Source organism: Amblyomma americanum, chromosome 8 (assembly GCF_052857255.1).
Source record: "Amblyomma americanum isolate KBUSLIRL-KWMA chromosome 8, ASM5285725v1, whole genome shotgun sequence".
In the NCBI taxonomy this organism is placed as follows: domain Eukaryota; kingdom Metazoa; phylum Arthropoda; class Arachnida; order Ixodida; family Ixodidae; genus Amblyomma; species Amblyomma americanum.
The window spans coordinates 91,937,978-91,960,740 of NC_135504.1; the positions used below are offsets into that span (position 1 = coordinate 91,937,978).

Below are 22,763 nucleotides of genomic sequence, written 5' to 3' on the forward strand. Positions count from 1 at the left end.
GGAACCCTTGATATTCTCTAGTGGCACCGGTAAGAAGAAAGGTGGTTTTATCAGATCACGTCTTCATTAGCGCCGCCTCAACAATGTTAGGCATAGAGACAAGAACTCCCTTTCGTGTTTATCTTGATTGTCTTCAAAGCATAGAGTATTTTCCGTCATTTGACTTAAATGCTGGCTACTGGCATGTGTCGATAGTATATGGTTTGTGGATTATGGGGGTTTAACTTCCCAAAGCGACTCAAGCTATGAGGGACGCCGTAGTGATGGGCTCCGGAAATTGCGATATGGGGGTTCTTTAACGTGCACTGATATCCTGCACAGTACACAGGCCTCTATAGTTTCGCCTCCATCGAAATTCGACCGCCGCGGCCTGGATCGAACCCGCGTCTTTCGTGCCAGCAGCCGAGCGCCATAGGCAGTGAGCCACCGCGGCGGCGCATGTGCCGATGACACCTCTGACCGACGGAAGGAGACATTCGTTACATCCGATGGTGTTTACGGGTTTACTGTAATGTCACTCGCCTGTGTAAATCGTTAGGCACTTTCCAAAGGATGAAGGAAAACATCTCACGCAAGCTCAAGAGTCCCGCGTTCCTCCGCTACCCAGACAGCATCCTTGTCTTTTCCAGCCATTTCCGGTTCCAACTGGCGTGCCTACAGCAATTTTTGCATCCCTATCCGACGACGACCTGCAGATAAGTCTGAGAAATGCCACAGCGGAGCCAGGCAGTTGATAATCTTGGGCCACATAGTCTCTAAGCCAGACCATTTGCATGGTTCGCCCAAGCTTCATACTGTTGCGTAGTTTCCAGACCGACTTCAATCAACCATCTTCGAAACTTGTCAGCTCCGTGTTCCCATTTTCAGCGCTTCGTCCGCAATTCTGCGTCTATCACTGCGCCCTTGATGAAGCTGCTTGGCCGCACCACGTGACCTGCCCGCCGAACGCGAGCTAGCGTTGACTCACTTCACCGTCAGTACTCCAGCACCCAGACCCAGACTCGCGAATGGCTTCGGCCTCCGGAGTTGCCCTGTCTCAGCTTAAACGTGGATCTCAAGAATACGTCGGTTCGTACTCCAGTCGGGCGCTAAACAAAGTGAATGTAACTTCAACGTTAGGGCGAAGTGTTTAGCTGTCGTTTTGGCGCTAAAGATAGTTCGGCCATATATCTACACGGCCTCTAGTTTGATGTCGACATGAGACATGTCGCGCTTTGATGGCACTTTTAAAGACCCGTCCGGCCACCTCACACACTGGGCTCTCTGCATTCAAGAGTTTGACATCCGTAATCTACGAACTTGGTCGCAAGCACAGGAGCGCCGGTGCTCTCTCTTTCACTCCACTTCTCAGTATTGCTGCAAGCTCCTCGGCCGCAAATCACGTTCTCGAACCCCTTATCGTCGCTGGTACACCTAACGAGCATCGGAAAGACTGATGGCATGCGTTCGTCATCAATGTTGTCTCCACATCACCAGCGGTTGAACATTCTCGCGTAAGTATTTGCGCCGCGAAGTTCCAAATTTCGCACTCCGGAACGGTCATCTCCAAGGTCCACCTACATGTTTGATGTTCGTCGGTGACTCCTAGGGATTCCTCACCATTTGCAGTTTGACATTTGTGCTTCATTCTATGCCGATGCCCAGTGTGCACATGCCAGGGTTCTCAAAACATACAAAAGGATTTCTCGGCGGTACTACTAACGTGGAATGTACGGGTATATTCGCCAGTACGTCCCATCCTGCCTCGCCTGTCAACTCCCTAAGTCTCCCGCCGCGCGACAGCTGACCGACCACCACTTGCAGCAACTTCCATACCCTTCACTCCCGTTCGGTCTTGTTGGCGTTCACCTTTACGGGCCACTGACCTACACGGTCTCTAGGAGCCGCTTGATGAGCGTCAGCCATCTCATCTGGTATACCGAGACCACTGCCCTTTCCCGTTGGTACTTCCCGCTAAGTTGTTATCTTCTCGCTGCATCGTTTTGTGCAGCGAGAAGGCCCGCCCAGCGAGTAGTTTAGTGACAGTGGACGTGTCTTTCTATTCCACGTCATTGAAACACACCTCGTCGGATGCCGCATCGTTTATCCTACCAAGGTGAGCTACAACCCTACGTTACCTTTCGTGACGTATGCTTGCTGCACTGCCACGCAGTCAAACGATAGGTTTTTGTCTTTCTTCCTACTGTATAGGCGTGAGCCACCCTGCATTACGTACACTATCCAACCAGAAGTGGCAAAGCATGCTAAAAAATGTCTTCAGCTGTCCCGTTTCTTTACCTCCGAATCTAGAGGCCGCCAAAAGCATCAACACGACGAACCTGATGCTAAATTTCCTGTGTTTAATTACTAATCTGGCTCTGAATCCCAATCTAACCGGCGGTATTGCCGTCGAAATTCTGCACAGAATATCACGGTTCTTATCGCACCACCCAGCAGGTGCCCCCTCAAGGTGTACTATGAGCCGCTCCTTTTGCCGTCGCCAGATGTTGCCAGAGTGGCTCCTCTTCATTTCCTAGCAATTGTATATCGAACTATGATGGACGCGCCTAATGTTGTTGTCCTCAAGGAGGTAATGGCACGTACCCACTTCGGGGTCGGGCCAATGGTCAACAATGTTTTTCAGGTAAAATAAAAGGGGTGCAAATTGTGTTACTTAAAATCAGAACAAATTGGCGGCTGTGAAATTGGTGACTAAAAATGGGAACGTGGCTATGCGTGCACTGTTTAGGATGTTTTGATTTCAGTATAATTTTGAGCATGAGTAGCCAGAACATAGAATTTTGAAGCATTTTAGCGTGGTAGCAGTTCCGTGCCTAAAAGAAAACTTCGAATGGCGGAGAGCACATTCCGGTTGCTGTGCCTAAGGGTAGAAGCATCAAGAGAGAGAACAACCATAGCCGACAAACGTAGACCGAGCAGTCGTAACAGGTGTTTTAGCAGGCGCCTCTGTAAAGAGAAGCAGCGGCAAGACAACAAGAAATGATCGATTATTTCGGGTTCAACGGAGAGCAGGCAAAAAGTATACACAGCCACACCAGATCTATGGCGGTGGAACTTTGAGTTCTCCGTGAAAATAAAGATCAGAACGATGAAGTGCCGCCATGGTGCCATGCTGGATCTTACAGTACTGTCCGCTTCATCTCACTTGTATTTGAGTGTATTACCTCCGCAGCTCCCCCTTGTATACGAATATCCTTTCAATATATAGGTATAATTAGAAATAGTCATTTCAATAACCCGCCCATTCCAAAAAGGCGTCGTTAACCCTTTATAAATCGGAACTTATGTGCATCTCTCACATTCATGCAAATGGCAAAACTGCACTCAGAGCGAACCTAGTAATTGATTGGAATCACTTCCAAGCTGTCTCAAGCAGTTGCTTTATAAAAAAAGAAATATACGGTTGCTCCAATGGTCTCCTACTACAGTCTTGTGGGCGTGTATGGCAATTTGCAGTAGAACTGAAAATTACTCCAAGAAGAATTTTCAGGCAGTTTACTGGTGGAAAAAGCACAACAGCTCAACAATTTCTCGAAAAACTTTTTTTCTTTCCAAGACGCACCTCTCTGAACTGTGCACACGTGGTTTTAAAAACACAGAACACCTAAGAGGCCTATTAGCGAAAGATAAAAACACATTAAATTGCTTGTTTATAAGTCGTTTGTTTTTTGCGTGCAAAAATAGGGTGAATAGGGCACGTAGGTGCACCGTTCTCCATTTTCTTACATTTGAGGTAAGTGGGACACATGTGTCCTGCTGCCCTGCAGATGGTTACCGTCACGGAAGGACAACAGTGCCATGACACTCAAACCAGTAAAAGGACAACCTACGTGTAGCCGCGCTTCTGCAGTTCCACTCCGGCTTCGAATTATTGTTTTGTTTATTTTTCGTCTATAATCTTCTTATAAGTTATGCCGGCCACAAATCTCGCCTTGATAGCGTTCCTGTCAACGTGGGCAACCTTGGCAACTTAGGCGCCAACGGAGATCGGGGAAACAGAAGGCAAGCTACTGTATATTTTTTCCACTTCCCCAAATTTACGGACCCCACTTTGCGTACGATGATTTTTCTCCTTGGCTATGCCGTGGTTGCAAGATCAGCCTCGCAGTGTCATGCTTCCCATACGAACGACGATTTTTATCGGACATCTCCCTCAATCAATTTAAGAAAAGCAGAGATAGCGACAGATTTCATCAGCTCTTGAAACGTGTATACATCCACATATGTGTTCTAGCAACTGACCATGTAAAACTATATCTGACGTCATCTCCAGCTGTGAGTGTTTTAGTTAGAGGCCGAAATGTTGTGCAGTGCAACTTGTATGCGAGCCATTCTCTTGGGTTTACGGGACCCGTTGACTACGTCATCAGTTCTTCGTAGTCCGTTTGGGCTCCATTTGACAGCTCTTGCGTTATCGCAATGGATTATATGGAGTCACGTGGGGATAGGAATGAGTGCATTACAGATGCAAGGGAGGGGGGGATAGCAGACCGGCACGGCTGTTGTTATTTTTCTTCGTGGAGGAGAGCGTGAACTTTTTGGTACCTTTGTACAAAAGCAAGCGTAAAACTAGCCCCAGGCGCTCCTCGCAAGCGACGATAGTGCTGCCGATGCGATCCCGTAGAATGGCGGCCCCCCTTTTTGCAGATGCGCCAAACACCGCAACGAAAACTTTGTGCGTCAAAATCATTGTGACTGAATGCTGTTTTGGGAACTGGCACGCCGGAGCTATTGGAAACCACTCTCGTCTACAGAAGAATATGCAGATGTGACACAGGAATGCCTGAGACAATTAGCGATGTTCTACCGTGATACAGGCTCGTTTAGGATTGTATTATCATCGGAGCTTGAAATCATCCCCTGGCTTTCTAACGGCGACGGACGTCATATGGGACGCAGTGGCAGAGGTCAGGGAAGTAACGTAGTAGCGGCTAAGCGGGCGTAGGAAATAATTTTTCTTGAACCCATAGGAGGAGCACAGCTTCCTCTTCCCCCATCCCGAAAGCCAGACACCTCAGAGGACTACGAGTAATGGATTAGGCGCATCTACAACCACAGTGCGAAGCGTTAAGAGTTGCAAGGCTGTGTTTAGAAAAAAAAAGCATCTTCCCGCCCGGTCACTTGGCCGGAAATATTGTTATTCATCTAAGGCCCTCACTCCCACCACCTCTACATTATAAAAGAGAAATATATAGCTGTCTTAATTTTGATAACCTTGATAACGGTTGACAATTCGTTCTAATTCATTATATCTGATCGGAAGTTTCCTTCTTACGCTTTTTACAAGGAGACTACACAGTGCGCAACAGCGAGGTTTGCAAGCAGTGAGGTAAACTATTCGGGGCTATTTTTTTATTTTACGCCTTACTAATTCATTCAGACTTTCACAGCACTTAAAGGAGCACTGAATATTCATTCATCCAGTATTTCTTTAGTAAAATTCCAAGGCTATTACCACGCATGCTGATGTTTGCCCAGTTGCAAAATACGCCTTTATTGCTGAAGAAAAAAAATTCGATTTAGAATTGTGTTCCGTCGCTCAAAACAGTCGCCTGGCGTTTCTTTCGACATGAGCTGCAACTCTTAATATGTCAATATCACTTAAAAATATCGATTTATTCGGGCTAACGTTCTTATCCTGTCACCATAAAATGCCATAAAAAAGCTCCGTTAAATTCAAACCACGCACAAACTTTTCCGGAGCCGTTAGAGTTACCGACAGCTGTGAGTCTTACTCCTGCTTCGCCTTACCCGCGAAGAGCGTATTCCGCGAAACAGCTTGTCATAAAATTCCAGAATCAAGAGAAAACTGAGCGTACACATTTTTTTCCACATCATATTTTAGTGGTATATTCGAAAATGTAACCGGCCAAAAACAGAATTAAAAAATGACGGATCAGAAGAGGCAACCCGAGACGGCGTAGTATTACGTCCACTCATAAGATGCGACACCGCTTCTCACCCTTGGCCACGCACCAACCAGCCCCCCTCTCCACCTTGTTGAAAGGCAGCCCTGCAGTTTCCCTGGGCTGATTTTTGCTCGGACTCCTCAATCGAGACCGCACTTTACATATGATATCCAGGGGAAAAGTGCTAAGGGCGGGCTGTGTAAATGCTGACCATAAAAGCGTTGCAATCTTCGTCGAGAGCATAGAACGAAACAAATGTAGCATAAGCTTAGAGTTTCTTTTTGTTTTAAAAAAACATAACAATGCGATACGCCCCCGTATGAAGAAAATATGCGACATTTGGCGGAAGTCGCTCGAATATCAAGTTTGTGTTTGTGTACGCCCTAGATGAAGGCTAAGCTACGAAAAGACGCAGCGCATTTATATTTTGCTTATCAAGGTACACTTGGTGTATGCCTTTAGTGCCCAGTTAAGAGCATCTCTTAAATTAAGCACCATTCCGTCGTTTGCTAAAGCTAAGAATTTTCGTGCTGTCTCTTTCATTATTCGACTTACTTCGCTTGGATGTCACTGCCCCTGTGAACTGCAGTATCTTTATTTCGCACGCAAGTGTGTTTTTCCTATCTGGAGCAAATGAAGGAGTACCGATATGACTTATCCCAAACAGGACTCTAGGGCAATTTTTTAATTGCAGCCCTCCGATGCGTATTCTTTTACTCTCTACGAGCAGATAGATTGATAAGAGTAGACAGTAAATGCATTGCAATTGCACAATATCTTGCATGCATGAACCTATATTTTGGGCATACCTCATAATGCGTATGACACTTCTACACAATGCGCGCATGCACCCTCTGCAGCTACCTGAGCTATTAGGACGCCACGCAGCTCATTATAAAAGGGTGGATTCAAATTAGACACGCATTCGAGTTGCGCAGAACGAGCCGTGACAACTGCGTAATTCAGTTTATAGCCCTAAGACGAAAGCAGAGCGATGAGAAGTATGTTACGTAAAAATTACTCCACTAAGAACGTTAAACAGACGCTTTTCATTGATTTATTTCTTCAACCAGCCAAACTTATCAAAGAGTCCATAGACGAATGCGTCAACCCGTGCGAGGATTTCTACTCTTACGCGTGCAGCGGGTTGATAAAAAGAGACAACATATCAGAGAGCAAGTCTTCAACGGTCACTTTCGACCACCTGACTGACCAACTGCAGGCGACGCCTAAAAGTTAGACATGTTATATCCATCCGCTTTGTTTTTCAAGAAGAACAAAAGAATGATACAACTGCGACGGTTTTCTTAAGAGGAGACGAAACAAAAGCGTTCTTAGCCTTTATTTACTAATCTTGTTGCCCTGAGATGAGAGCTTCTTAATCATCAGTACATATTCTCTACAAATGAGCCCTTGTGCCATATAAAATAATATTTTACTGTCCGGTGGCCTAGTACAAACTACACTGGGCACACGATCTCCCCTGCTTTGCGTCACCAGCAAGAGCAGGGCCAATCTGCAGATGTACAGAAGGTTTGCATTTTTCTCCACCCTGGGGGCTTCCCCTAAACATTTAACCCGCACTGTTCCAACTTCGAGTTATTGGTCAATTCGCTCTCGCCCTATTATAAGCTTGCCGTCCCAGTTGGCTTATTTGGTAGAGCGACTGCTCCGGTGAAGCGGAGGTCCCTGGTTCGAACCCGGACCAGGACGAATTTTTCGTTTACTACGAAAATTCTGTTTAAGCCGCATAGCTTTCCTTCATCTCTGCGCTTTGCTGGATGCTAATGAGTAATTACTCCGTTATTATTTTCTCGTATGTGCTATTTGATCTTTTGTAATGGTGTCCTGTTCTCTGCGTGGTCACTTCAGTTCTTGAATGTTCAACTTGAGTGAGCAGTTTTCGACGCTATAAAGGTGAAATGATCCGCATACATAAATCGAACCAGGCTTTAGAATTGAAACTGAACTTAATAGAAGAGAAACTCAGCACGACCTTCCGCTCGTGACTGCTTTCTGAGACGAGTCCGGCTTTCTTGGGCACCACTTTTAAATGTGGGGTAACTGTGGAGTATCGTAAGATAATGTTAAGAACAAATTAACTGGAATGGTCTAATCTTTCTGTGCATAGAAACATATTGCTACTTAAGTTTGTCTCGCGCTTGCACCGAATAGTTAAGACTGCATTAAAAACCAATGTCAGTATGTAACAGGGAAGTACCAGCGTCCCGCGGAGGGATCTGCGGCTCATTTCACGGTTGTGGTGCAATCTTACGATATTCGAAAAAACTGCGGTCGTAAACAGCATCCCATTTGAAAAAACGCCCTCCTACCGAATATCTGGGCACGACGGAATATCTGGTACCGAACATCCGGGTACGGAAAATCTGACTGTCAGATACGGTGTCATCACCGTGCCCCATTTGTCCACGCTTATGTATGGGGTGTCGTTGGAAGCTGCCGCCGCCTAGGAATGGAAACTTTATCTCTTGTTCATTCGTCTGATAACGTCGTCACTCTTTTTTCCGCCACTCGTTTAGGCATACTGGAAAATGAGTGATTTACGAGTGCCAGAACGTCACAGACAAAGCTGCTGTTGCTAACAACTACTTCATGGGTATGTGAGCTTTCCGTCATGTCAAACACAAGCTAGGAAGACAATTTTTCAAAAAGTATGCTGTTAAGCTTATTGTTCCATTAGTTCCGGCAAAAAAAAGAGAATGCCACTGAAGACGAGGACGTAAGGAATGGGGGGACGAATTGGACGGGCACTCGATCCTATGGTCTCCTCCTTCACCTTCCCGCTTCTCTCTTTTTCCAGTAATTCACTTATTTAGCCGCTGCGACGTTTCCATTCAGCAAAAAAGCAACAATAACGAAAACGACATTGTTACGCAACAGAGTATTTAGTTGCCTTTGCCCTGCAGTGGGCGTAATCAGGCTGACGATGATGATGTTGATGATAATGGTGGTGTTGATGATAGTGACGGTGGTGGTAATGGTGGTGGTAATGGTGGTGGCGGGGAAATACTACCGCGACATAGCAGCTATTGAAAAGAGCGTCCAGGCACGTGATCATCAGCCGAGTCTATTATATGGCAAAAGACTCTCACAATGACCTTCAGTTACTCCTGTGTATGCCCTACAGTGACAGCGTCATTTAATTTCCGTATGGCTTCCCTCCATTCATTTCTTGACCGCCATCGGTTACGTTTACAAATCTGTAGTATGCAAATTTATAGAGTTCCCAGAATGACAGAAGGCAAGATTAAAAGACCAGTTGTTTTTCAGTCCGAACACTGGCGTACCCATGAGACCACAAACTCAAGTATTATTTATTTATTTAAATTATTTATTTCCTTTATGATTACGAAGATGAGCATTTCATCCAGCGGCATTCATTTCCAGCAGCTCGGGACAACCATTTCTATTTTCCTTGCCTGCCACCACGTGGCGCATGGCTCCGAGCATTCAAAAATACCGCACTGACATAATCCGTGACGTCAGTGCGCTGTTCGCTACGTTGGAATGTTTGATTCACGTTCCGTTGAAGCTCTATAGACCATTAGCCTTTCCGACGCCAAATGGGTGCTGTCTCGAATTTTTGTTAATGGCTATCGCTGTGCTTGTCTGTGCGTGTCTGGTTTTTGGCTCGTGACGCCGTCGGGGGAGGACGCTTTTTTTCGGAGCTCCAGCGAATATGCCCGAAGCTAAATGCTTTTTGGTGTTTGCGCTTGTACATGCTGTCGGGCGGTGGTTTTAAACCGAGTTAAGGGTAGGAAGGCTAGCGGAAGTGTGTGAGCCGAAAGTTTTTGTGTAGGAATTTTGACAGGCTTTTACGTTGCGTAGTGCTGATGGTTTTTGGTGTAGGAATTTTGGCGGGCTTTTACGTCGCGTAGTGCCGAAGGTTTTTGAGTAGGATATCTTGGCGCGCATTTACGTCGTGTAGTGCCGAAGATTTTTGTGTTGGAATCTTGGCGCGCTTTTACGTTGTGTAGTGCCGAAGGTTTTTATGTAGGAATTTTGGCGGTCTTTTACGTTGCGTAGTGCCGAAGGTTTTTTCTGCGGGATTTTGGCGGGCTTTTACGTCGCGTAGTGCCGAAGGTTTTTGTGTATGAATTTTGGCGCGCTTTTAGTCGGGTAGTGCTGAAGGTTTTTTGTGTAGGAATTTTGGCGGGGTTTTACGTTGCGTAGTACCGAAGGTATTTTCTGTAAGAATTTCGGCGGGCTTTTACGTTGCATAGTGCCGAAGGTTTTTGTATAGGAATTTTGGCGGACTTTTTCGTTTAGTAGACGGCCGGACGATGGGTCGGCAAGCTAGGAAAGTCAAGCTGGACGGGGACGGGGAGTTAGTGCAGTGCAGGAGTGCGACCGTTGGTGCTATTTAGATGAGACCAAGTTCAGGAGCTTAGCCGACGCAGATGGGGCTAGCTTCGTGTGCAAGATATGTAAGCGTTTTGAGGAGGCCGTTTCAGATGTTGAAAGGCGAATGGGCAGCTACGATTAAGAAACTCAAATGGGACCTGAAGGTGGAACGAGGGAAACGGATTAAATTAGAAACTCAGGTCGCCGAGTCACTTAAGAGGAAGGAGGCTAATGGCGACCAGTTGGAGCGGATTGTGGGCAAGTTGAAGGAGGAGCGGGAAAAGCGGGTCCAGCTAGAAGAACAGGTAGAAGAGCTCAGATCGCGGCCTGCAGGGCACCCCTGTTCAGGGCAGTGTCAGGTGGGAGACGATGCTCGTCGATCTTACAGTGCTGTAGCGCAGCAGGCTTTGAGATGGGAAGAGAGAGAGGTGAAAACTCGTGACAGTAGCGTAAGGCGGAGGGAGAGACAGATAGTGCGATCCGGAGGGCAACAGTCGCAGTCAGGAAGCGAACGGTAAGAGCGGAGGAGGGTTCTGGTAGTCGGTGACTCGAACGTGGCGAGGGTTGAGGGAGGTGTTTTGACGACAGTGAAGGCGGACAGGCGGGTGCAGGTGGAGGTCCAGTCAGGGAAGTGCATGGTAGATGCAATGGCCAAAGCCCAGGAGGTGGTGGCGGGCAGCATGGATGGCGAACACCTTGCGTTATCCATGCTGGTCTTAACGATGTGTTGAAGGGTAGGAGCCAGAATCTCGAGAAGCAGTTAGAACTGGGGATGCGTAGGCTTAGAGAGGCTGAGGGAACCAGTGTAGAGAAGAAAGAAGCAAGATCAAAGGGACGATGGGATCATAGGAGAAGAAATAAACAAAAACGCCAGGGCCAAGTTAATTCAGATATATGTTTCATTAACATGCAAGGTGGCAGGAATAGACTGAAATGGGAGGAAATTGAAGAAGAGCTAAGGCAGGAGGAATTAATGGTATATGGTTTAGTGGAAACGCATCTTAGAGACGTGGAGCAACCACCCTGTAACCCAGAATACGCATGGGAATATTTCAATAGAACAGAGGGCAGCAGAAAGGAAGGTGTAATAGGGGCATTCATTCATAAAAGTGAGAATTTCCAAAGGGTTAAACTGAGATGCAAGGAACATTTATGGATAAAAGGAAAAGTGGCAGGTGAGCAAACACTCCTTGGCTTTGTATACCTGTGGATAGGAGCTAATGCCAAAGGAGAAAACAGGAAAATGTTAGAATGTTTTGCAAGCGACATTGATCAGCTAGGAGGACAGGGCGAGATAAATATATTAGTCGACATGAACGCACATATAGAAGACCTGGATGGGTACACAGATTCGACAGGAAACATGCTGCAGGACATGTGTGACAGGCATGATTCAGTTTTATGCAACAGTACCCAAAAGTGTGAAGGGCTCATAACATGGGAGGCAGGAAGTCTGCTCTCGACGATAGATTATGCACTAATCTCACAGAGGATGTATAATAGATTAGGTGTAATGAGCATAGATGAACATGGTTACAGAAGTCTAGGTAGCTACCACAAGTGTATCAAGTTGAGTTTCAGAGAGAAACCAATGTAGGACTGAAGCGAGATGAACAGTCAGGGGGAATTTTTACTCAGAAAAGCAATTAGAAGCGGCAGCCAAACAAATTGAGAAAGTATATTTTGAGGATAGTGAAACAGAATGGACTTTTACCAAATTAACTCGATTACTTGAGCTAGCTAAGGTGCGAGTAAAGCTAAAACGGAAAAGACGCGAACCCAAGAGTTGGTGGGATGAGCAGGTCAGGAGGGCGATAGAGAAACGTCAGGAAATGTCCAGGGAACACAAATATTTCAAGAAGAGACGGAACCTGAAGCTGAAGTGAACAGAAACCATGATACCTAATAACGTGTAGAAGAGAAGCATCCTATTTGATTATTGAGAAATTTTGAAGAAAAGGTGTTCAATAGATGTCAAAAGTATATAAAAAGCAGAGAAAAGCGGCTAAAAAATTCTGGAAACATCTAAATGCAATGAGTAATAAGACTAGGCCAGGGCCAAGGCTTATTGTTACAGATCAGGGTATTCGACCACAAGTGGATGAAGCGATAAAATACATAGAAACAAGGATGACAGAAAATTTAAAAAAAGAAATGTTGCACATAACTTATCGAAGGAGGATAGACCGGTTACAGCAATAGCTTCACTTGAGCAAAGAGAGTAGGAAAGGGCAGAGAAGAAGGTTCCTAGTGGCACCTCAACAGAACCAGATGGTATTCCTATTACATTAATAAAGAAGCTACGACCAAAATCCAAGCAAAAAATAATAGAATAATATAGGTAGTGAATAAAATGATAGTGGATGGGAAAGTCCCCGACGAATGGCGATTAAGTAGAAGGAACATGATATATAAGGAAAAGGGGGACAAAGCTGACGTAACTCCAACAGTGACATCTGTGGTTTACAGGGTGGTGATGCAGATTATAAAGGACCGTTTGCAGGCTTGGGTGGAGAACGAGGGGGTGCTAGGGGAGCTACAAAATTGGTTCCGAAAACGAATGAGGTTGGAGGACAATCTGTTTTCATTGACGCAGTGCATAGAGATTGCTGAAAAGGAACACAGGTTCCTATGGCTAGTATTTCTGGATATTAAGGGAGCCTACGACAACGTTAATCAAGAGTATCTGTGAGACATACGGGGCACATTGGATGTGGAAGAGGGAGTAATTAATATTTTAAAATATATATATAAAGATACCAGAGTGCTTATAAAATGAGAGAAAAATGTATCAGAGCCTATAGAGATACAGCGGGGGCTTAGGCAAGGATGTCCTCTGTCTCCTTTGTTCTTCATGTTGTATCTGCAAGGGTTGGAGGACAAGCTAGAGAGGAGCAGACTAGGCTTCAAGCTTTCTTTTTTCTAGCAAGGAGAATTGATTAAACATTCATTACAGGGACTAATATACGCCGATGATATAGTGCTAATGGCTGACAACAAAGAAGATTTACAGAAGTTGATAGACATATGTGGTACAGAGGGAGATAGATTAGGTTTCAAATTTAGTAAGGAAAAATCTGCGGTCATGATATTTAAAGATGTGGTCAGCGAGCATTGAATACAGGAGTTCACCCTAGAAGTAGTGGATGAGTACAAGTATCTTGGGGTGCTGAGTATCTGACAGAGCTTGCAAATTATGTAATGAATAAAGCTAGTAGGAATGCCGCTGTCATGAAAAATAGGGCACTGTGGAATTACAATAGGTATGAAGTGGTAAGAGGGATCTTAAAAGGGGTGATGGTACCTAGCCTGACTTTCGGTAATGCGGCCCTGTGCATGAGACCAGATGTTCAAGCAACGTTAGAAATTAAACAACGTGGCGTTGGGAGGCTAGCTTTGGGAGCACATGGCAATACACCAAATCAGGGGGTACAGGGTGATATGGGATGGGCGTCGTTCGAGAGCAGAGAAGCTAGCAATAAAGTAGCATTTGAAGAGCGATTCAGAAAAATGAGGGACAGGAGTGGGCTAGGAAAGTTTTCAGATACCTGAAAATAAGGAATGTTGACACGAAATGGTGAAAGCGAACTATAAAATTGACAAGCAAATGTCTGGAAAGCAGTAGGGCACAAATCAGCAAATATCGATTAAGAAAAAAAGTTAAAGAAACAGAGGGAGTTCTGTGGAAAACAGGAATACTGACGAAACAGCACAGGGAACATACAGGATTTTTAAGCTGGAAATTGCTAAAGAAAATATCTATGATAATTGTAGGGGAAGCTCTGCTGTTTGAGGCCAGGACAGGAGTTTTGCGGACTAGGACATATAAAGTCAGGTACGACGAGATAGACACGTTGTGTGTTGCGGGCAGAGAGGAGGAGGAAACGGCTGAAAACTTGGTACTTTTTCTGTAAAGGGCTTCACCCTGCAGTGGAAAGCAGCGGGGCTGATTTATCGAAGGCATTGGGATTTAAGGACAGTGAAGGGAATGTTGATTTTAACCGGGTAGAAATAACCAAACGAACGTTATCTGATTGGTGGCTAAAATGAAGAGAAGAGTAAAATTTCATAAGTCATGGCTAGGTGGCTTGAGCCACCGCCCGATTTAAAGGGTTCAGCCGTATGCATCGATACATTCATCCACTATCCTCATCAGTAGGCTGCTCACAAAATGTATGGGTGCGTTGAAAACGCGAGGGAGGGGGTTGACAACTTTTTAACAGCCAAAGTGTGAGATGCGCTCATTAAGTGAGCTTGTTCATTATGCGAGTAAGTGCGGTATACAGCTAAACGCAAGAAGGGAGCTCTCCAGGGCTCATCCAACGCCAAATATGCTCATTAAGGTCAGCTTGTCTGCACTCGGTGTGCCGCTGCACGGCGCCACCACTACTTTCAGGTCATCGCTCGGTCGTTGCAAGTTAACTTGTCCGGGACTGTATACGCAGCGCGTACACCTAGTAATGCATCTGAGTGGACGTGTGTGCACGCATGTTTTTTTTTCTTTTCAGCTGTTCCAGAGTTAGGAGACCAGCCCGATGTGATGAGGGAAATAATGAACATGTCTGGCCTCGCCCACTGGCCGATAACCAACGACACCGAGGATATGTTCAAAAATTGCACCGAAGTGCTGAACAAGACTGGAATCTTCACTGTCCTTTCAGTTCATGTTGACAGAGATGTCAAGAATCTTAATTCTAACGTCATTGGGGTGAGCAGGCCGCAGCAAAAATTGATGTCAACATATAATAGTTCTTTTAATTTTTATATTTTTTCTGAAACAAACTCGGTATAAAAGTGACCGGCAGTCGTCAAATGTTTTCGAGTCAACCTAAAAAACGACAACTTATGAAAGGTCCCAGTTTTCCCGAATGTCTGTTAATGGAAGACATCACTGACATGCGTAGAAGCTCTGAGGGGAAGCCTAGCGGTCCTCATATCTTTTATTAATGCCAGTTTAATCCGCACTTAAGTGCAATTCGCAATCAATTCTACATTCATTTCTAGAATATCCGAAATTTCCTGTTACAACTTTGACATGTGTCAGGCGACAGCAAAGCCGTTTTACCTAGCTGTTGAGTAAGCTACGCTTAATCTCCAGCTTTTTCCTCATAGTTCCAAGCCTTGTAACCCCGACAGTTCACGAAAGAAAAATGTACTGGGACACCTAATAACATTCATAATCATCCTCAACATGACTTCGCACACTGCAGGGCAAAGTCCTTTCCCATGTCTCTCCAATTATCCCTGTCCTTTGCAAGCTGCGCCCACCCTATGTCTGCAAACTTCCTGCTCTAATCCGCCCACCTAACCTTATGCCCCCCCCCCCTCTTCTCCTGCTACGCTTGCCTTAATTGTAATCCACTCTGTTACCCTTAAAGACCAGCGGTTACCTTGTCTTCAAAATTTAGATGCCCTGTCCAAGCCCATTTTTTCCTCTTGATTTCGACTGGGATGTCATTAACACTTGTTTGTTCCTTCTCCCCCACTTTCCGTCTCTTAACGTCATACCTATCATTTTTCTTTTCATTTTTTTCCATTGCGCTTAACTTAAGCTGAACCATTTTCTTGAGCCTCCATATTTCTGCCCCATAGGTGAGTACAGGTAATATACATCTGTTGTACACTTTTGTCTTGGAGGATATTGATAAACTGCCATTCGTGATCTGAAAGAAGCATATTACATTAGGTGCTGTCAATGGGATGACATTAAAGGTTGTTGATGTCTTTACATTCAGTTTGGAGTCGTTCTTTCATGACTATGTTTGTGGTCCTCGATGCGTCAACCTGCACACAATCAGACACCACTTCGTGATGTCTCGATGCCAGCGCTGCGCCGTACAGGGTGGAGACACGACCTTCGTGGGCGCCATCTTGGGGCAAGCGCTGAAATGCGGGGCTACGGAGCGTCGGCCGGTATCCTTGTTTAGAACGCGCTTTCGCTAGCAGGCTGAGCTGTATAAGGTTTCTGCATATATGCTCACAGTTCTGAGCACTTTTTGCTTAGTGATATAAATGAAAAAAGAGCTTGCGTTTGCTTGCAAGCGCAGCTTTTAGAGCAAATGACCACTGTGCAGCTAGGACAGCACTTACTTTTTGGCCGTCTCAGATGCTCAAAGCGGTTATTTTAACTGAAGTGACTGTTTTATAGAGCAATGCCTTTTGTACTGCCAGAACATGACGGAGTTTATAAGGTGCATGACATGCAAAAGGCTTTAACTGCGTCTGTTGATGCAGATGAACAACTAGTTGACGTTTTAGTCAGCCGCGCATATCAAAAATATTTTGCATCGCAGTCGTCTATTGTAGACAGTAAAATAGACACAGCAGAAAAAGATTATCCGTGATGAGTAGACCAAACTTTGACTCCTGCCACACCATGATGTACACAGCATTTTATTTCAAAATAATCATCAACCGCTTGAAGCTGCCTCTGGCTGCATGCCTAGGAGGAGACATCTCTTAAACAGTTTATTCAAGGTTTGTGCTAGCGACAGTTTTGCTGCCGTACCCATCATCCGATTCTTCTGGCTGGCTTAGCCAACGCAAGTAAATGCGCAGGCGCATCGTCACAAATCGCTCTAACAGTCTGTTCATAAGATTTGGGTGTTCCGCGCAATCAACCGCCGGAATGGGAACGGTTTGTTCGATAAGGCATTTAATGGTCGTCATTGGACTCTTCAAACGACAGATGTCTTTTTGTTCCGATAGGTTTTTAAAGAGACTTTCGCACGAAGAAACAAAGAACTTGCTCGCTCACATATACAAGGTTACGGGCTCCAGCATTATATTCTTTCAACTGCACTAGGGTATGCTCCTCTCGTACCTCTTCAGAAAGAAGCATTCGTGTGCACGGGGCGCAGGACCTTGCGGAAAGCGCAAGGGGCCTTACCAAGAACCCGGCCAGGTGAGCGACGATGTCGATTTCAGCTCTTGTCAATGACTCTATTGCTTCAATTTCATCACATGCTGAAAGTCCTTCATGCACTTCAGCTTCGTGCTGAACTTCTTTGATTTCGGCCCCAAAAAATCAACCAGGTAAGTGCTGTCATCTATGTCGTAGTCTGAAGTTTTCGGAACTTTGAGGAACTGGCTGACAGTTACAATCTTGAGTGCATTTTTTAGGTCGTATGAGCTCGGCACAGGTGAAATCATTCTGATGACCGAAAAAAGGTTTTCCAAACAATCTTGGACCATCCTCCCAGTCAAAAACAAAACTGTACCGGCGTTCTTTCCGCAGAAAGATGTGCAGCTGCAGGACTACTGTTGTTGACATGAGCACCCCTGCCTGGCTTGGCTTCCACACTTTTCTTACTCCTATTCCCAAGCCTTCGATGACTTCCATTGTGAGTTTGAGATGTGCAATGGCTTCCTCATATTTACTCTCATTCTTCAAACTGAGAGCGACAGAGGGATGGCGAGCAGTCATTATTGTGAACCATTTAAAAATTACTCCAAAAAACCACGCAGTTGTTTCTGCTTCAGGTGACAGCTTCCCGATTTCGATGTAATTTCTAATCGCTGTTGGGGCTTCACGAAACAGCTGAACCGCTATCCCTACCTTCATTTTTTGTAAAATGACCGTTCGATATGTGGATGTTGCTCAAGTTCGATGCGACCTGCAACTGGTCTATGTCGAGTTTTAGAACAGCCTCCACATGCGCGATCGACACTTCATTGCTGGGCAACTTGAACCTTGCGACGATGGCATCGTTAAGATGCATCACATCTTTTCGCACCAAATGCCCTCTCAAATTTTTTAGCACATGCGCAGGGTCTGGCATGAAATACAAAACATTTTCGCTGTCACATGGATGTGGCACAGAACAAACAGTTACAGAACTGCTAGAACTCGACAGGTTTAGTGACCTCCACACGGAACGATTTGAACTACCCATGTCGCAAGTGACACATACCACGCGCAGTGATATCTGGGTGAACAACTGTATTAAATGAAAGACAAAGTCTTTGAGCTTATCTCCACTGACAAACGCACCTGTGTAGTGGTAGGCTATTACTTCCTTCCATCTGGTATTCAAACCACCTACCATGAAAACAAGGGCATGGTTGGCAGGCTGGTCACTTTCGGGGAGCGTGATCTTGCCATGAAAGCAGTCACTGCTACGGTCCAGCTCCACACCTCTCCGAATTTCCAGCTCATCTAGGAAAAGGACGCAGTCCCTTTCAATCTCAGACATTGCAGCCACTTTGGCTTCCATTAAAGTTAGAATTTCTGTTAGCACACCAGGTAGGAAGGTTAAGTGTTGCAGTCTCCGGCACAGAGTCCTTCTAGATGGAGGCGGCTGCCCTTGTTCCAATAAAATGTCGTAGCCGGCCGAACCACATGCAAACTTAAGCTGTAGCGCCTTCTTGATCCTGTCGGCACCCCAGGAGCAATTCTTCCGGTTTTTCTTTTCCAAGGCAGCATTTGGTCCTGGTTTAGGAAGCTCAAATTTGCCGTCAACGTTGTAAGGTTTTCTTCGAGCTCCTTTGTTCTTTTTGCAGCTTTTTTCAGCTTTTTGTTTGCCTGCAACAAACTTTCTTCTAACTGGCTGCGTTTTCTTTTTTCGTCTTGCAGCTCTTTTCGCAGCTCACTTGTGGACAGCGAGAAAATGTCGATTTGTTCTCCTGAATCTTCACGCGTGTTTTCAGGCATCGCTAGGGTCTCTTCCTGGTCAGGTGTCGTCTCAGGGGTTGGCGAAGAGCCTTTTGTAGCGTCAGGTGTAGAACTACCAGGAAAAAAGCCGCGGTGCAGGCGGCTTTCTTCGCTTCGGCTCAGCTGTTCGCGCAAGAAAGAAATTAATTCATCAGTACCTAAACATATCCGAGGCTCTAGTGCTCCTCAGATTATCTGATGCGGATACTAGGCTAGCAAACCGAATGGGGGCAAACACTTACGTCTAAAATCAAACTACGTCGGGACAGCCGTTGACTTGAGGAGCCGCCGTCCATCCATTCTGTTGCCCTCAAACTGATCTTCCTCGATGTGGCGCTAAAACGAGTGAGACGATGAAACTGTCATTTCGCGCCTCTGGTCGTGTGCACGCAAACAAATGAGATAATAAAAAAGCGTTAAGGAAGCGGTGCGATATTACAAGCACAGGATCACAACGTATTTCTGTGGACGCCAACCAAGCGACAGCACTAATTCGGGTGTCGGACGGGCAAATTTAACTTCACTTAAATTTGGCTTAACCTCGGACCTGTATTTGCGCGTTTCACAACGGTGCACTTCGCCTCTTGATGTGTCATTACATGGAGAAGAAAGAGCTGTATTCGGTATGAACTTCTGTACTGCGCAGGCACCTTGCTTCCTCGCGACCGCTTTCTTAAAGCGACGGAAAGTTCACAATAGAAGTTTCTTCGCGACTAGTCGAATTGCCAGCCATATACTGTAAACGACTTAATTTTCGCGAGGGCCTAACTTTGGGTTCGTTGCGAATCGCAAATACCTCGAAAAATTATTCCCGTGAATAATTTGAGAAAAGGAAGGTGAAGGCGCCTATTATTTGTGCTGCGCAGAATTTAGCACTTGCGAAAAGACCACTTGCAAAATTCCAGAACGGCTGACTCGTAGGCAGGTTTTTGCAACCGAAACTGCCTGTTCATAGACTGCATTTTCACTTCCTACTCTGGCCACAAAAGTGGGTAGGTAGCAGGTGGGAGGTTCACCCGTCAGCCTCTATTATATTCTTTTTTGAAAAGGAGAGAGGGGAATGCTCCTTAATCTGCGTGAACCGGAAGCCTCGACGGCTGCTACCAGCTTTCAAGATCGAGTGTAAAGGGCAGCTGTTGAAAGAGTACAATGGCGCATTCCTTCGACAAATACCGGGGTCCACCTGCTTCACGTGTTTTCACCGCGGCTCTGAACAAAAAAAAATGTGCGATCGCGAGAGAGTAAAGATCATCGTGAGACACTCCGTGAATGATACGGAAGTTCAGTGTAGCTCACTGAAAGTGAAAAGACGCAATGATTCATATATTTAGCTTGTAAGCCTTCACATAACTGGTAATTCAAAATGCTCCGCCTCAAGAACAAAGCGCGCTACTTCCAATGCCAGGCAATGCGATGCAACCCGTGCTGTACTCACGTTTCTAACTAGGCTTCGAGCTGCAGCTTTGAAGGCACACAAAAATTCCTGTTGCGCACAGTGCGAGATTGGTGAACAAGGCAAAAACATATATTCAAACCGCACAGAGTCAGTGCTTACGAGCGGATGGGCGAAGCGGTGTGGTATATTGTTATTCCTACTGAAAGCACATAACTGTGAGCGACATTTAGAAAAAGATCTAAAAGCTTTAGCGCAGACAACGACCACGAGAAAGACGGCACACAAACACAAGCGCTTGTGTGTGTGTGTTTGTGTGTGTGTGCGTCTCTCATCTTCCTCGTGGTCTGTGTCTGTTCGCGCTAAATTTTTTTACATTATCCATATGAACAAACTAGCCAAAAAAAGAAGTTTTAATGATGCATAAAAAGAGCACAGACATTGTGGCTTACCTCGCAGATCTTCGCGTTGTCATTCGCCTTCCAGTTCTCACGCTTCACTTTCGCCTCCCATATTTTTCTCCGTCCCTCATCCCGTAGAAAACGAAAACATCGCGCTCCTTTCTTCGCCGAGCCGGCACACAATGGAACACAACACCCTGGCATGCTATTTTTCGTGAATTAAAGCAGTTCATCAGCTCAGAATCCAGCTCAAAACACGGTATCGAACCCTCCACAGCAGCGGCACGAAAAGCGACTTGCCCCAAGATGGCGAGCGCGGAGAAGACGGCGGCGCGGCGCATGCCAAAGCGTGTCACCACCCTGGACGGCGGCGCTGGCATCGAGGCACCCTAGGCAGCTGTAAGGCTCCTCTCGCGCGCTTGCAGCATCGGGACCAATCAGCGCGTGTTCAGCGGCGGTGGGCGGGCTCTCGGTGATGCGGTAACGGTAACACGGTACACGGTAGGCTAAAGGTGTTTAATGAAGGGTTTGACCAAAACATGGCATGTGATTTTAAGCAAAACACGCAGCAAACCATCCCCGTTAGCTCAGTTGGTAGTGCGGCTGCTCCGATGAAGCGGTGGTCCTGGGTTCGACCCCAGACCAGGAGAATTTTTGTTTAACTGCGAAGGTTCCCAGAAAGCTGTATGGCTTTCCATTCTAGGCACATCACAGCGCTTGGGTGGGTGCCAAAGAATAATTACTCTATTTTTACAAATCCATTCCACCTTCGAGGGTTCCCCTAAACATTTGACCAACACAGCAAAGTTATCCACCATGTATTAGAAGTAAATTCAGTTATGATCATTTGAGCGTCGTTAACGTCATTTATGTGACACCCGCCATTGAAGACGTGCCAGTTCGATGCTGACGGTGCACTTTCTTGAGTGGTGGATGAACTCTACCCGCACACATTTTGAGGAGAAGGCTAAATAAATGCTTCGAATTCCAGTACGGAAACATCACAGATCAAGCGTCCAACATTACGGTGAAAGTTCGCAACGTTTGCTGTCCCTACACGTTCATGACCTATGCACTGCACGAGCATTCTGAGGAAACTGCATGCGTGTGACTGGGTGGGCCCATTCCTCTGTTTTTTTTTTTCGCGATGCAAAAGCCTCAGGTAAAGAAAGAATGCATTGTAAAATACAACACGGAGCACCTCAACCCCTTCTTGCGTCGTCTAGTACATTAGCGATTTGTATACACGAGTAAACATGGCATGCGTGCGTGTACTCTAAGGCTTAGTTTAGTTTGTCTTCTCGCATCGACCCAATCATATAACTATATCAGTTATTTTTACTCAAACACGTTTTGCCGTACAATATTTTGTAGTGCAAGCTTAGACAGTATGCATAGTTAGTATTTCCTGGCCGACGTGGAATTATTGCAGAAGACAGATTCTCTACTCTTATTTACTATGCACCGAACAACGTAGGAACCACTTCTAGTTAGGACGCTAGAGAGCAGGAGCTTGTGCCGCAGTTCTCTTTGCGTGCCTAGGTTAATTCTTCCAATCAATGCCCACAAAAAGTAAACGATGCATTTTCTCTCACCTCGTTCCGCTTAATGGGAAAAACACATTGGACGAAAATATAACCAACAATGGCGGCCTTCGAATGGCCTTCAAGTAAGTTTGACTGTGTTCACCCGCGTCGTGTAGTGTAAATTTATATAAAAAAAGTAGCAATATACGATGCTGAAACTCGTTTTTACCCTCTGTTCATTATGACATAATACTTTTCCCTCGAACGTTAGTGGTAGTGGAAATACAAATATTTGTAATAACTTGTATATTTTTGCTTTGGGAAGGCAGGGTAGAAGTCGTTTGCACACTGTAGTGCACAGTACGGGAAGAGGTCGAGGATTAGGATCCCACCGTCAGCATGTGGTCTTTTTCTTCTACTTTTGAATCAATTATCCTTCGGCCATTAAATAATTGCGCTATTATTTCGCGAGATATTAACGCCTCAAATTAAAGGAAGAGAAGCATTTCCTTATAC

General features: G+C 45.6%; 1 protein-coding gene across 1 annotated transcript in view; it reads left to right on the top strand.

Moving 5' to 3' along the window:
- The window catches only part of LOC144102606 (membrane metallo-endopeptidase-like 1), a 518,782-nt gene extending 496,388 nt beyond the window's left edge, over positions 1-22,394 (top strand). The window contains exon 4 of the mRNA XM_077635832.1: positions 22,324-22,394. Within this exon, the coding sequence (XP_077491958.1) occupies positions 22,324-22,394 (71 nt within the window). The remainder of the gene's footprint in view (positions 1-22,323) is intronic.
- Positions 22,395-22,763: the final 369 nt, after the last annotated feature.